The sequence below is a fragment of the Piliocolobus tephrosceles genome, chromosome 11, assembly GCF_002776525.5.
Source record: "Piliocolobus tephrosceles isolate RC106 chromosome 11, ASM277652v3, whole genome shotgun sequence".
In the NCBI taxonomy this organism is placed as follows: domain Eukaryota; kingdom Metazoa; phylum Chordata; class Mammalia; order Primates; family Cercopithecidae; genus Piliocolobus; species Piliocolobus tephrosceles.
The window spans coordinates 60749650-60764931 of NC_045444.1; the positions used below are offsets into that span (position 1 = coordinate 60749650).

The window sequence follows — 15282 nt, forward strand, 5'->3', positions numbered from 1 at the left end:
CTAGGTGAGGACAGGCATTTTTGTTTTCCTGCTCAAATGTTGCATTTCCCAAGACCACTCTGGCCTGCCACGCCCCCATCCTGTGCCTGTAAAAGTCCTGCGGCCCTCGCAGGCGGACATACAGATGGCAGGAGGTGGAGAGGAGCACAACGGCAGGGGAGCACATCAGCAGGCGCCAGCAGGCCACTGACCTGCATGAGCAGAATGAAGCTGGGGCGGTCCAACTGCAGGGGGAAACCTTCCCACTCCACGTTCTGACTTCCCCCATCTGCTGAGAGCTGACTTTACTCAAAATCTTGCACTCATTCTCCAAGCCCAGGTGTGATCTGAATCTTCAGTTACAGCAAAGCAAGCACCCAGGATACAGAAAGCCCCCTGTTCTTGCAACAGGGCAGAGGGTCTAATTGAGTTGGTTAATACAAGCTGCCTATAGACAACAAAAAACTAAAAGAGCGCGGGGTAGCGCACGCCCACTGGGGCTTCAGGAGCTGTAAACATCCACCCCTGGACACTGCTGTGGGGTTAGAGCCCCATAGCCTGCCCATCTGTGTGCTCCCTAAAGGTTTGAGTAGTGGGGCACTGAAGAAGCGAGCTGGTCCCCGTGTCGCACGCTCTGCAATGGCGACAAGTGAACTTTTCCCATTTCACTAAGGCCTTTTATGAAATTGATATATAATAGTTGTACATGTATATGAGGGTACATATAATATCTTGATACCTGTATACAATTTGTAATAATCAAATCAGGTGATTGGGAAATCTATCACCTCAAACACTTTTGAGTTGGGAGCGTCACAATTCTAGCTATTTTGACATAGACAATAAATAATTGTTAATTATAACTTCCCTGCTATATAATCGAATACTACAAATTATTCCTTCTATGTAACTAACTGTATTTTTGTTCTCATTAACAAACATCTCTTCATCCTCCTTCCCAGCCTCTGGTAACCACCATTCTTTCTCTGCTTCTATGAGATTCACTTTTTTTTTTAGCTCCCACATATGAGTATATGAGTAACATGTTATTTTACTTAATGTCCTCCAGTTCCATCCATGTTGCTGCAAATGACAGGATTTGTTTGTTTTGTTTTGAGATGGAGTCTCATTCTGTTGCTCAGGCTGGTGTGCAGTGGCTCCGCCTCTCAGGTTCACGCCATTCTCCTGCCTCAGCCTCCCGAGTAGCTGGGACTACAGGTGCCTGCCACCATGCCCTGCTAATTTTTTGTATTTTTAGTAGAGACGGGGTTTCACCATGTTAGCCAGGATGGTCTCGATCTCCTGACCTCGTGATTCGCCCTCCTTGGCCTCCCAAAGTGCTGGGATTACAGGCGTGAGCCACTGCGCCTGGCCAGGATTTCATTCTTATGGCTAAATAATATTCTGTTTTGTGTACATAACATTTTATTCATCCATCTGTCGATGGACACTTAGGTTGATTCCATACCTTGGCTATTGTGAGTAGTGCTGTGATAAACATGCGAGTGTCTTTGACATACTAATTTCATTTCCTTTGGATGTATATCTAGCGGTGGGATTGCTGGATCATACTGTAGTTCTAGTTTAGGTTCTTGAGGAATCTCCGTACTGGTTTCCATAATGGTAATAATACTTTACATTCCCACCAACAGTGTGTGAGTGTTCCCCTCTCTCTATCCTTGCCAGCATTTGTTATTTTTTGTCCTTTTGTCTACGACCATACCATGTTCAATGTGGCGATCCCATCTGAGGTCTTTCCTGTGGGAGTGGCTGGAAGACCATCATCCTTGCAATTGCCCTCCCCTGCTGACCCCAAGGAAAGCTTTGCAGGGCTTGTAGATATCAAAGCAAGCCCTTGATTTTGATATTTTAGGGGCCCCAGCCCCAGACTGGCTAGCATTCTCATCTCTCCCTCAATGCGGTTTTTATAATTGGCAAGCCTTGGTTTTACATTCCAAGCCTGGAGTCTTTTTCCACAACATTGTAGAAGGCCTTGGGCATTCTGAGAACTAAGTAGCTTGCTTTTGGCATTGTCTTTGATTGAGCCAGGCTTTCAATGAAGGAAAACACATTGGGAAGAAAGGAGCTCCCCGTGTTGCTGACGGATCACAGAGATTTTTTTCTTTACCAATTTTCTTTGTGTTTGGCCAGGTATAGAGTGAAGGTGGCAGTTGGGGAGGCCTCTCCTAGTAGACTGAGCTTTTCTGCATTTTAGGCTAAGGCTGAGCAGGTCCAGTCCTCTCCTGGCCATCTCTGAGACTTCTTGACTCCCCACTATAGAGGAGTTCAGGGGCATTGGGCATTTCTTCCTTGTGTGAAATTTTCAGCTCCTGTCAGAATGACCTTCCACCAAACCCTTCACTTCTTCCCATGATAAAGTTGGAAGAAGAAAGAAGAAAAGTGGTTCATGGCATGTGGGCAGGTAAAATATCAACAACTTTGCCATAACCCATGTTCAGTTCAGTAGACTTGGAACAGCATGAATTTTGCAAAGTGAAAAACTCTGGCTTCCCCTGTAGATGCATTGCTCTGCAATCTGAAAACCAGCAGCAAGCCAGAGTAATAAGAGCAGGGAAGGGGGAGAGGGAGGAAAAAGGGAGAGAAGAGACCGAATCAGTGTCCTAGGGCCTAGCCTGGACAGTTTAAGGTAATGCCTATTTATTAATATCTCTTCTCCTTCCTTTCTTTTTCCCCCTTCCTCCCTCCCTCCCTCTTTCTTGCTGCCTCCCTTCCTAGTGACATGATGATGCTTCTTCCCTCTGGCAGCTCTGTCTTATTTGGCTATACCCAGCCAGAGTTTATAAGGATTCAAGCCTGTCTTCACAGATGTTTCCTTTTAATCGCTAATTAATATTAGTGATCAATTCTTAATGGGGACATACTAAGAAACACACTTGCAAAATGCTCACTGGCAATTGGAATAACCTTGATTTTGTGAGCCATGCATCATCTTTGCTTGGCCACCGGTTCCACAGACAATGCATCAGATCATAGAATTATCTAATCATTTATTAGTTTCTTCTCCCAGACCTGGGACAAAACCAGGGGGTTTCCACAGTGGAAACAACAGGGAAGTTAGCTGTCGTGACTGAGAGACTGTGAAAGTTCTCAATGAGGATTTCCTCTGATCTCCCGGCATCACCATCTGAAATGGGAATGGGTATTGGGTGGGTGTTCACTGAATGCTGGTTCCAGGCTGGGCCTGTGTTAGTGGGCAGGCTGCTCAAGCGGCTTTGGGACGCAAGAAGGCGTCCTGGCTCCTCCTACTCTGACAAAGTGGATGGGTGCCTTGCTGGGGGTGCCTTAGCGAAAGGCCGTATGTTGACAGATTCAGGGATTCCAATCGAATCGAACTTATGAAGCACATGGAAACTCCCGGCATAGGGCAGGCCAAGCAGAGGCTCTGCTGGTGGACTGGGGACATTCTCAGTGTGGGGAGCCTGGGCATCTTGTCACTTCCCATTAGCTGCAGGATGCCAAGATCCTTCATTTCTGATAAATCATTCATCCATTACCAAAAAGTAATGGTTTTAAAACTGATGTTAGGAAAAATAATGTTCTTAGAGAAGTTAGTAAGTTTGCAGGAACAACAAGACTTCCCACACACAAGTTGCCAGTTTGTATAATCTCCTCAGCTTTTTAAAATGCAGAACTTCTCAGAAGTTTTATTATGCTAACAAGATTATAATTTCCACACAGGTGGAATTGGTATACAGTATTTCCCAAGCTCCTTTAACTATCAGTCTCTTTGCTCTTGGGATACCTGTTGAGCTGTCTAATACATCACCAAACCACCTGCTGATAAAGCAAAACTAAGTTAACAGAACTCAGGAAGGGAGAGAACCACAGCATGTAAGCCATGTCTCAGGATGAGGAAGACAGGAGGATTTTATAGGGTCCTGGGGGGTCTCGGCTCACGTCGGTTAAGAAGCTTTTTAAGGCAGGGCATATAGTAGTTAAGACTAGCCAACCTAGCAGGGTCTGGCAGGGACTTTTGATAGACAAGCTATTGTTTGGTAAGCAAGCTGTTTGCTCAGGTGAGCAGTGTGCTGTCTCAAGTAGATTACTCTGTAGGGAGTTTCTGAAGCAAAAGTGAAGTTATTGCTTCATAGTCTTATCTGCCTTGGGCAAAGATTTCTGGACCAAACAACTAAGTCATGTTGACACAGGTGGTCTCAGTTCTTAGGACCTATAGCTGTGTTCGGTTGATGGAGGTTGTCGTGGTTCTCAGAACAATTCATATTTCTCACATGTACAAGAGACTAGTACATGGGATGCTAGGCTTTTCAAATGCACTCTGAGAAATACAGAATCTTTGAAGTTAACATTTCCAACAGAAAGTCCTTGAGTTTAGTGCCTATTGCATAAAAATGACTTTCTGTGTTTCTAGGGAACCTCTCTGGTCTTCCTAATTAAGGATTTTAGTTAATAAGTGTTCATATGATTCATTCTCCTTGTGATTTGTGATTTTTATAAAATTTGATAAAGTCCCATTTCCTTTTTCTAAGAACAGCTAATTTAGGTTAAGTTATGCAATTTAGAATAAAATTTGAATAAGAAAAGAAAGTATTGAGGACAGAGTCAGATTTGAGTCAGAAATTGGGAGGTGGCTTTGAAGGGAAGTAGGAACAATCAACTGTATGGAATATAGTTTCCACTTTTTTTGTTTTCTTAATGTTCTGGCATTTGAGGCCTTGATGGTGGAGAGCCTGCTCCTCCCAGGGCTAGCTAAGTCCTACAGAGCAAATCCCCCTTTGAGGACACCTTTGACATATAAACCAACCCATCCAGAGCTCGCATCCCCAGTCATCTCCTTTGTCAAACTCACATACCAGACAACATTGTCCCTGCTCGAAATCACCCCAGGACCAGGTACCCAGCAACTGGATACCACTCCTGTAGCCCAGAGCCTGCTGAAATATTCAAACCAGCCAATGTAGCTTACTCAGCTACCTACCCTGCCGCATGCATCCTTCCCTGGAGACCCCAATAAAGGTTCTGGGCCATGCTCTGCCCCCTCCTTCTGCCTCCTGAGTGACTGTGGTTCCTGCCATGTAATCCTGCATAGTCTACCGTGCCTCCTGTTTCTGGGGTCTGTATGAACTTCTTCCTTCATGACAGTCATTTCCATGTCCGCTGTCTTACTATCCCTGATTAAAACAAATCCCAGGAACATTTTAACGCACCAACAGGAAACGAAGCGTAATGTAGTCGGTACAATGGCAACCCATCAGAATCACCTGGGGCGCCGTCTGCCCAGGCCTTGCCCAACAAGCATTTGGTTGGCCTGCAGTAGGGACTCAGGTGGTTCTAATGGACAGCCAGGGGCAAGAAACACAGAGTCAGTGATCCCCTAAGTGTGATCCTGGGACCAGCAGTGTCAGCCATCACCTGGGAGCTCGTTAGAAATGCAAATGTTTGGCCCCAGCCCAGGCCTCCCAATTCAGAAATTCTGGAGGCAGAGCCTGGCAAGCTGCTTTATCAAGTTCTTCAGGTGATTCTGAAAGACCTAAAGTTTGAAAACCATGACACAGACCTAAAGCAGAGTAGAGTCAGAGAAGCAGAAGCAGGTCACTAATGGATTGAGGGCCTGGAGCTTCATGGCTACAGTTTCTGCTCTCTGCTAGTGCTGATCAATAGCTTCTTCCGGTTCTAGAATCTTAGGACAGAAATTCTGCTGCTGATGTAGCTAAACATTATTATTATTTTTGAGACAGGATCTCACTCTGTGGCCCAGGCTGGAGTGTAGTAGTGTGATCTCAGCTCACTGCAACTCTGCCTCCAAGGCTTAAGCAATCTTCCCACCTCAGTCTCCTGAGTAGCTGGGATTACAGGTCTACTTGGCTAATTTTTGTATTTTTTGTAGAGATGGGGTCCCGCCATATTGCCCAGGCTGGTCTTGAGATCCTGACCTCAAGAGATTTGCCCGCCTTGGCCTCCCAGAGTGTTGGGAGGCATGAGCCTCCACCCCCAACCTGAACTTAACCTTTTTTATATGCCCGTGTCATCGCCTGCTCACAGTTTGGATACCGTTTTTAAAGAACGTGAACAAAGTATTCTTCCCTATTATGTATATTCACTGGTAAGAACTGTCTTAGGGAAATGTTCACTCATATATAGAGGCTTCCAAACATCAGGCTGGATATTTTTTGCATGGACAAGCCTAGGATTCTGCCCCAGTTGTACCTATACACACATCAGAGGAAACCAACCGGTCAAAGCTTGAGGTAATGGCAACCAAAGATTGGTGAGTTTTAAGAACATTCCAAATTTATGGCATTTTACCTTCAGAAGGCCCTTTTTGCTCATTTCCTTCCCTGAGTCTTTGTAATCTCTAAAATATGACCTCCTCGACTTTTTGTGTCTTACCACAATGGCATGGGCAGCTAGGTGGTTATGCTTCAGAACTAGAAAAAGCAATCCTAAGATTTCTAGCTTCACATGCTCATGTTTCCTGCTATGATGTAATTGAGTGGATCTGAAAAACTGTAAAACCCCCAAAACTTCCAAGGGTTCGCTAGAGCTCCAAAAACTAGGTCAGCCATGTGGCGCTTATACTTAACTCTTGGTGGTGGTTTGTGCTATTGAGTTGAATAAGCAATAGAGGAAAACATTTACATTGTGAAATATTCTATAAGATTGTATGAAAATACAATCTCTTCAGTAGAGAACAATGAAACTCATAAACCAGGATTTTCCTTCCAATATGTAGTGATGAATTATAATTTTTTAACTTAGCTCTCTCTTGATTTGGTTTCAATATGTATAAATATCAATTGAGCAGTATCCTTGTATGAGACACAAAACTAGTGAAATATACTTTAAAAATTATTTAAGCATTTGCTGAGAGACCTAATGACTTTAATAAGGCAGAACAGTGATGAAACCAACAAATGTTCGAATTTGTAATTAAAGTATTAATACAACCTTCATTAACAAAATTGATAAGGATTTGGTGTTTTAATTATAACTTAATTCCCTGATTATATAAAACAAAGGGAAAACAGCAACTTTAGTTTTTTTTCCTTCATTACTATTTGGGAAATGTCAAGATGGTCACAGCCTGTTTTAGATAAATGGTGAGTGGGATATTTTTACTCAGAACAGTTCTAAAACCAGACGTGTGGGTTTTTTTCCACACCAACTTCTCTAACTCTCCAGACGCCAACTAGGTGTCCTACAATTCAATTCAGTTCTGATGCTCTCTACCTCAAGTGAGTGTCAGATCCTACAAGTTACAAAACTCAATTCCACAAAACTGCCCCAATGCAGACACCAGTTGCAAGTCCCAGGGAACCACCCATAGTTGTGCTGAGCTATGACTCGGGAATTCCTATAACCTCCTCTTCTGGTTTGATAATTTGCTAGAACAGTCCACAGAACTCAGGAAAATACTTCGCTTATGTTTACCAGTTTATTAGGAAAGATACAACAGGAACAGCCAAATAGAAGAGATGCATAGGACAAGGTATGGAAAGAGGCGGGGGGCCTTCTATGCCCTCTGGGATGTGCCCCCTCCTGGCGCTTCCATGTGTCCACCCACCAGAAAGCTTATCAAACCTAGTTGTTACAGAGCTTAATCTCTGGACTTCTCCCTCCCCTTTCTGGTAGTCAGTGGAGAGAAAGTTCCAAGCCCCTAATCACTTGCTCTTTCCTATGACCAGCCCAATTGTGAGGCTATCAAAGGGCCCCAGCCTAAGCGACTTCATTAGCATACAGTCTGGTGTACTTACCAAGGGTCATTATAAATAACAAAAGACTCTTCTCACCCTGGAAATTCCAGGGGTTTTAGGAGATCTAGGCCAGGAGCCAGGACAGAGACCAAATATATATAAATATGCCACGGAGATTTTGAGCTGTCAGATCGAGACCATCCCTTATGTCAGAACGACTGCCAATTGCATGGGATTGGTTAAAATGAGTTAAGTATGCCAGAATGCAATGGAACTGATAGCATCATCATCTCTCCTCATCTGATGCCTGGAAGTTAGGGACTAGTGAGTCCATGGCAGAGAATACTGTAGCTCTTTCATGTGGTGGTGTCCCATCCCAGATGACGCTCACCCAAAGGCACAGGCAACTAAGCATTAGGCTTTTGATTTTTCCAAACAGACTTACACTGGCTCTGTCATTTTATTTCTGTGTTTTCCTTATTGGTCAAATGGATGTTTAAGGTCAACTTCAAAGTATCAAATGGAATTTTAAGGGTATGACTTGTGAGTTCACATTTTTCCAAAAAACCGCAAATCCATCCATGCTGTCTTGTAGCTTTCTATTGACATCTAGCACTGAGACTTACAATACTTTAAACTGTGACTAGTCCAAATGGATCCCGTGAGTTCCTCAAGAATCAGAACCAATCTTGTTCCAAGTTCTAGCATAGTGCTTGGCACACAGGATCTGTGTAGGGAGTAAGTAGCAGAGATGCTATAAGGGATGCAGTTTTCTTTTTTCTTTTTTTTGAGAGAATGCAAGTGAGAACTAGATCTCTAAAAATTAGGCTGACAGATCCTTGCTGATGCCAGACTTCTTAGCATTCCCCTCTACCACAATGCATGCCAGCTAAGGGGCAGAACCAACCTGGATGTTCACTGGGCGTGTGATGCATGGTGATGACATACATGAAGGGCACTACCACTTCGGCTCAACTCTAATGGACAAATGTGAGTGCCATGCAGTTGTTACTGACAAATCAAGCTATAAAAACACTTATTGCTCTTTAAGTGGACTTGCCCATAATATATAATCAGCTGTGGGGCAGTAGCCTCTAAATTATTTTATTTAAAATGATCAGAACCCAAAACAAAAGATATAAAAAACAACTCACAAAAGGAAATTAAAAAACAAACAAAATGATCGGACCTCTGAACTTAATTTATTCAGAGGGCCTCTATTTGAGCTCATCAAGTAACCAGAAACATCTTGATAAATATCCATTCTTCCAATTACAGAAATGTTTTAAATCTCAATTCAGTGAAGGACTAGTTCTTCTGGTCAGCTGGTATAACTGGCATTTAAAGACAAAAAAATGTAAAAGGGAAGTCTTTGGTTTCCCAATATATAAACAAAAATGATATCCAGAAAACTGAGAAGATGTAGACACTTAGCATTCAGGGCAAAGTATCTGTAGTACTGTCAAACCTGTGGGTGATGGTGGAGAGGTTTATTGGTTCCTTCTATCACTCCTGATTGTGTTAGAAATAGAAACATCTGCCTCATCATAAAAAGTCATGATTTAAGAAATCTCCCACTGGTCATAGAAAGATATGTGTAGAAGATCCTGGTTAATCATTGGGCAAAACCCTCCCTAAGCAACTGGGAATTGTTTCTTCAAGGAAGTGTCACCCAACAGTCCAAGCATGTTCACAGATGAAGTAGCTGTTCTTTCTTTCTATACATCCTGAGGGTATGAACCACACATCCTTCTGTGTAAAAACATACTAAGCACATTCTTCACAGAGCCAGTAAGCAATAACTTTGAAGACTTGCTCAGAACTTTCTCTGAACATCTGCTTCCTATTTACTATGACCTTCTGCTCCAAATATACCTCTAATTCTAGTAAGTGCCTGCTCTAAAGTCGAACATCTCTCTCAGGAAAAAATGGTGAATCCATTCTAATAAAGCATACTCCTTTACAACCAAATTTCTCTTTTAAAAGTAACTTTGTAGAAAACTGACTTCAGCAATGAACACATCGCAGTCCAATTGGTTTACTTAACCCAGGGACAGATTCGTTTGATCAGATTTCTCAGACATATGAACTGTGTTTGATGTGTCCAAAGCACTGCCTTGCTGTTTAGTGCCTTTTAGTGGCCTCCATTTAAAAAAAAAAAATTCTATTCTATACAAATCTCTGTATATTATCAATCCATGTATTTGATGTTGCTCAGTGCAATGGTGTTCTTCACAGGAGACTGGCTGGAGAGTTGAGATGGAATATCTACTGAATAAACCATATTTTTCTCAATATCAAGATTAATGAAAGCATACTATCAATTTCCTACTATAGCCTAGGGGCAAAAATATGGAAACAGTCCATATTTTCATCGGTTCCCATTATTTTTGGAATAATCTTAAAAGTTTGAATATGTGTCTTTTATTGTTAAAAATCTGAAAGCAGGATGGAACTTTTGTTCTAGAAGCGTGTTCATCTGATAGGCACAGAAACGTTGGCTCCAAGCCACACAGGTGGGCTCCTGGCCCCTAGCTGCAGAACCCTTCTCTGGTCACCAGGCTGCCCTTTGGGGCTTATCTCTCAGGTAGCCTTGTCAGCTCAATGCATGTCGATGTCGTACATTTTTGACAAATCAAATGTTTAGAAGAAGTCACTCTTTTTAGTTAGCCTCTTTCTTCTTCTGAGAGCTCTGGAAGGAACTCCTGCCCAACCGCTCGTTAAAAAGTGTGAAGAAAATATTTTCTAGATTTCTGCCAGAGTAATACAAGAAGAAAAATAAATACAATTAATGGTTGTTCTAACTGTAAGCAGTTTTAAATGATTATTTTAGGAGCTTATCACTTTTAGCAGTAAACAAAAGAGGTCAGATGAAGTACTCGGTATTTAATAAATGGCCAAACACATTTTCCCGAATATTCTTACAGAAAAAGTAAGCTATCAATATTTTTGATTTCTAAAGGCCAATTTAATAAATAAATGCATGCCAAAAAAATACAAAATTACAACTGAAAACCAATAATAATTTAACAGAAAATGCTGTGTTGTACACTTTTTATTGGTATGGATAACTTATTAAAGTAACAAATCTGAAAACACCTTTTGCTTTTTTGCTGGAAAGAAAGTACTATGTTAGAGAAGAACTAAGAGAAACCAGAAATCATTTGCAAAATGTAGGCATGTGATATGGTCTATGGTAATGCAACAGCCAGAGGTGCTGTTTTATCCATTTGTGTGTGCATGTTTGTACAAGAATCAGAAACCAATGACATAGACCCCAAAAGCAAAGTCACAACAGGCTTACTCTGTGAAACATGCTGGATTACAAGCACAGACTACCCAGGACGCAGAGGCGGTGCAGGCGCAGGTTTGTTGTTTCTTCTGTATGGGGTTTCCTTGCCAGATAGGGGGCTAATCATGCAATAGCTTGAGTTTCTCTGAACGTGATAAACACCCAGGATTACTAGAACCGGAAAGCGTGTGTTCACTGTTTTACAAGACAGCTGAGCGGTGCTACAAAAACAACAGAAAGTTCCTTCACTTTAATCTGGTTATATGCCCAAACCTCTAATCAAGAAATAATGCAGCTACAGGAGCAAATTAAATTACTATAAAACATTCCTTCATCTGTAAAACATTTCTTTTCCCCTCAAATTAAAAATTTAAAATAAAATGTCTTCGTTTTTGATAAGCAGCTCCACCACCAGTCTCTGATATCGTATATCATTCAATGCAGCCATGGCATCTAGTTCTGGAGATCTCATAAGGGTGGGTCCAAAGACGATTCCAAGGTTCTCTGCATTCATAAGATTCTCCTTTTCGTGGAGGGTCACTCTGAAAAATGCAAGTACCAGGAATAAATGACTTTGTGTAAGCCATATGTTCTTCATTGTGCTTGAACACTAAAACAAGAAGATTCACAATAAAAGTTTGCATCTACTTATCAACAGGTTATTTCTCTGTAATTTCAAAGTGCTGACTTTCCCTAAAGTAAACGATGTTAAGAGATAATTTAAACTTGTGGTGATCACTGAGGCTCGAGCCTGTGTTAATGTGCTGGACTGTATGGATGCAGTTCTATCTATGGATCCTCCTGCCACAGCCCACAGCCTACAGTTCTAAACCTACATTTGCAAATAGCTGAGAAGGAACTGGGTCACCTTGATTTAATCCACCCACTCTCCCTTCACTCTGGCTGTCTTTGCTATAGAGTAGTTTTGCAAGTAGACAGTTGGATAAGTGTCTAGGGAGAGAACAGCAGTGACAGTAATAAGCAATGGCTATGGGTAGGCAGCATCGTCAGGGAGGCTATGTGTTTATATGCTTTTTACCACTGCACAGTAGCACAGAGAATATCATTTGAGAGTTAGTCCTTTGTTTTAGTGTGGAACACTTAATTACATCCCAATAGGAAGCAAACCTGAATTTATAAGTGAAGTTGTAAGCACAATAAACAAAGGTTTTAAATGAGAGGAAAAATTTAAACATTCATGAGTGACTAGAATATCATTTTTGTATAACTCATGCCTTTGGCCACAAGTGTATTTTTGTTTCTGATTGGTTTTAAATTTTGAAAACCTAAAACTACTAAAACTTGGTCATATAATCTGGAAACCTTTGCTTCAACTGATAGAGACCAAGGGTGACCGAGTAAGGGAGTAAAGCTGCATGACTATCAATCGCCTGAAAACATCAAACCACAACTAACTGAAATACTTTTTCTTTCCTCCCTTTATCCCTTACTTCTTTACTGCACCACTTTTTACATCAGTTTGCAGTGTTGGCAACATTAATTCAATAATCGAAAAATCCCATCACCAAGTTTGAAGTGCTTTTTTTGGAGCAATAAGACAGGAAAAGTGAGCTGCCTTGCAAGTTCCAAGTTGCTTGCTTCTTGCTTTATTATGCAAAGGTCTCTGCAGCCACAACTCTCTCCACAAAAATTAGTGCACGTCCTTGGCAGAATACTGGTATTTCTAGCATATCTGCAAACATATACTGAAACTGCAAATCCATTTATAACACAATCAAGTCTGCACTCAGTATTGTAGTGTAAAATATTTTTAGCATTCCTTCTCAACTAGTACAATTTCGCAGAAGACAAAATAGCTATGCATTTATTTATTCATTCAATAGATCATTTGTCCTTTCTTTCACCCTTCATTTCATATCCTTAAAATTTGGATGCAATACAAGTATAAGACTCAAAGTCTGTAACTTGCCTCTTTAGATGTGCCATGAGGTACCGGAGGGTTTCGCAGTGAGCAGGTGGCAGTAGTTTCAGTGCTTCATGAAGGGTTTCCAATTGTTCATCAGGATCCATAATTTCTAAAATGGTAAGTTGAATACCAAGAAGAAAAGCATTAACACAAAATTGAAACAAATGGTTCACTGAATTCTATTCTTGTGATAGTCCTCTGAAACTGGTAAGAAATGCTTTCTCATAATTCCTTGTCCAACAGCTTCAGAAATTATTTTTAAGGTTCAAGTCCAGATTTCCAAAGGCTCTTAGTTTCAATGTGGCAACGCTAGTTACTTGGACTTTTGGGGATGGAGAGAACATCCAGTTTTGTCACTTGAGTGTCTTGGAGTCTGACAACTTCAGAAATTGGACATTGAATACAGGATGTAACTACAAAAAATTCAGACATGTCAACACAGATAAAAACTTATACATGCAAATGAAGTGACCTTAGAATAATACTTATGGGATGGTACACTGCTTAAAAATATCCATTTTCAGCAATGGTATACTAACCATGTCACTCCATTACCCACTCTGACCCCAGGAAAGTCTTATTAATTGATATTCATACTTTTTTCTTTTTAAACCAAAACATGTACTATCCAACATTTACTTGCTTTATTCATTATGTTAGTTTTAAATTACTTTGTTTTATATAAAAAAATCAAATCTACCTTCAAAATGCAAACATTTTCTATGACTCAGACATTCAGAAGACTGCACGGCAGACTTTGAAGGCACTTCCAAGTGTTTTGCCTGATGGCGGGAGCCCTCAAATAAATGTGACTTTTCCAAAGGTGTAAATTTTGAAGGGAACCATCTACATTTGAATGTTTTAGTTCCAAATGAACAAAACCCCAGCACATTCCTTTGAGGTCAGACTGTATTCAATTCATTAGTCATCTGTATAACTGAAAACAACATATTTGGAATTCTGTAATCTCAAAAAAGAGCACCACAGTACATTCCTGCTTCTACTCAAATGTCAAAGGATGGGGTGCTTTTAAAAGTTGGGTTAGGCCGGGTGCGGTGGCTCACGCCTGTAATCCCAGCACTTTGGGAGGCTGAGGCGGGTGGATCATGAGGTCAGGAGTTCGAGATCAGCCTGGCCAACATGGTGAAACCCCGTCTCTACTAAAAATTAGACAGGTGTGGTGGCAGGTGCCTGTAATCCCAGCTACTCAGGAGGCTGAGGCAGGAGAATTACTTGAACCTGGGAGGCAGAGGTTGCAGTGAGCCGAGATTGTGCCACTGCACTCTAAGACTGGGTGACAGAGCAAGACTCCATCTCGTGGGGAAAAAAAAAGTTGGGTTTCAAGGTAATTTCAATGAGACTACATGCTGCTGAGTCCTAATCAGGATGGCGGCCTTGAAATGCTATGAAGACTACATCTGACCAGAATGCAACATCCAAGACACAAGACCAAAAATCCTAGTGTTTCCAACTTATAAAACAAACCAACTCAATGGTAATGAATTGAAGTCAGGTAAAAATCGGTGTAAGATGAATGTGAAAATTTCCTAGCATTGGTAAAGCAGATGTGATAAATTTCAGAAACTGAACAATGACTGAAGCTTTTTAATTCAAACAAACTTTGACCATTTTACAATCTCTACCCAAAATTTCCTCACAGTTCCTGGCTCATTTCTTTGAATGAAGAATGGATTTGCTTTTTGCCATGATAAATTATGTATGGTCTCTGAACTTCGTGGCCTTTAAAAAGTGCCAATTTATAACAGTGGTGCCAGCTCAGATACTGAAATTTAATCATCGAATTTCTAGAATAAAAGAAGAACGTACTATAACAACCACTAGTTAGGGTTTTTTTTTTTTTTTTTTTTTTTTGAGACGGAGTCTTGCTTTGTCTCCCAGGCTGGAGTGCAGTGGCGCGATCTCGGCTCACTGCAAGCTCCATCACCCGGGTTCACACCATTCTCCTGCCTCAGCCTCCCGAGTAGCTGGGACTACAGGCACCCGCTACCACACGCGGCTAATGTTTTGTATTTTTAGTAGAGATGGTGTTTCACCGTGTTAGCCAGGATAGTCTCGATCTCCTGACCTCGTGATCCGCCCGCCTTGGCCTCCCAAAGAGCTGGGATTACAAGCGTGAGCCACCATGCCCAGCCTAGTTAGGCTTTTTGTTTTTTGAGACAGCTCTGTCCCCCCAGCTGTAGTGCAGTGACATGATGATGGTTCACTGCAGCCTTGACTTTCTGGGCTCAGCCTTCCAAGTAGCTGGGACTGTAGGTGTTGCCACCACCATGTCCAGCTAAATGTTACTTTTTTTTTTTTTTGGAGATGAGGTCTTACTATGTTGTCCAGGTTGGTGTCAAACTCCTGGGCTCAAGCAATCTCAGCCTCTCAAAGTGCTGGGATTACAGGTG

At 41.6% G+C, this 15282-nt stretch overlaps 1 protein-coding gene across 3 annotated transcripts in view; it reads right to left on the reverse strand.

The window, feature by feature from the left end:
• Positions 1–10604: 10604 nt before the first annotated feature.
• Positions 10605–15282, reverse strand: part of CHN1 (chimerin 1) — a 202274-nt gene continuing 197596 nt past the window's right edge. For all 3 annotated transcript variants that reach the window (XM_023185952.3, XM_031936431.1, XM_023185953.1), the window contains 2 exons: positions 12875–12980; positions 10605–11486 (listed from right to left, as the gene is read on the reverse strand). In XM_023185952.3, the coding sequence (XP_023041720.1) occupies positions 11315–11486; positions 12875–12980 (278 nt within the window). In that variant the 3' untranslated portion in view covers positions 10605–11314. The remainder of the gene's footprint in view (positions 11487–12874; positions 12981–15282) is intronic.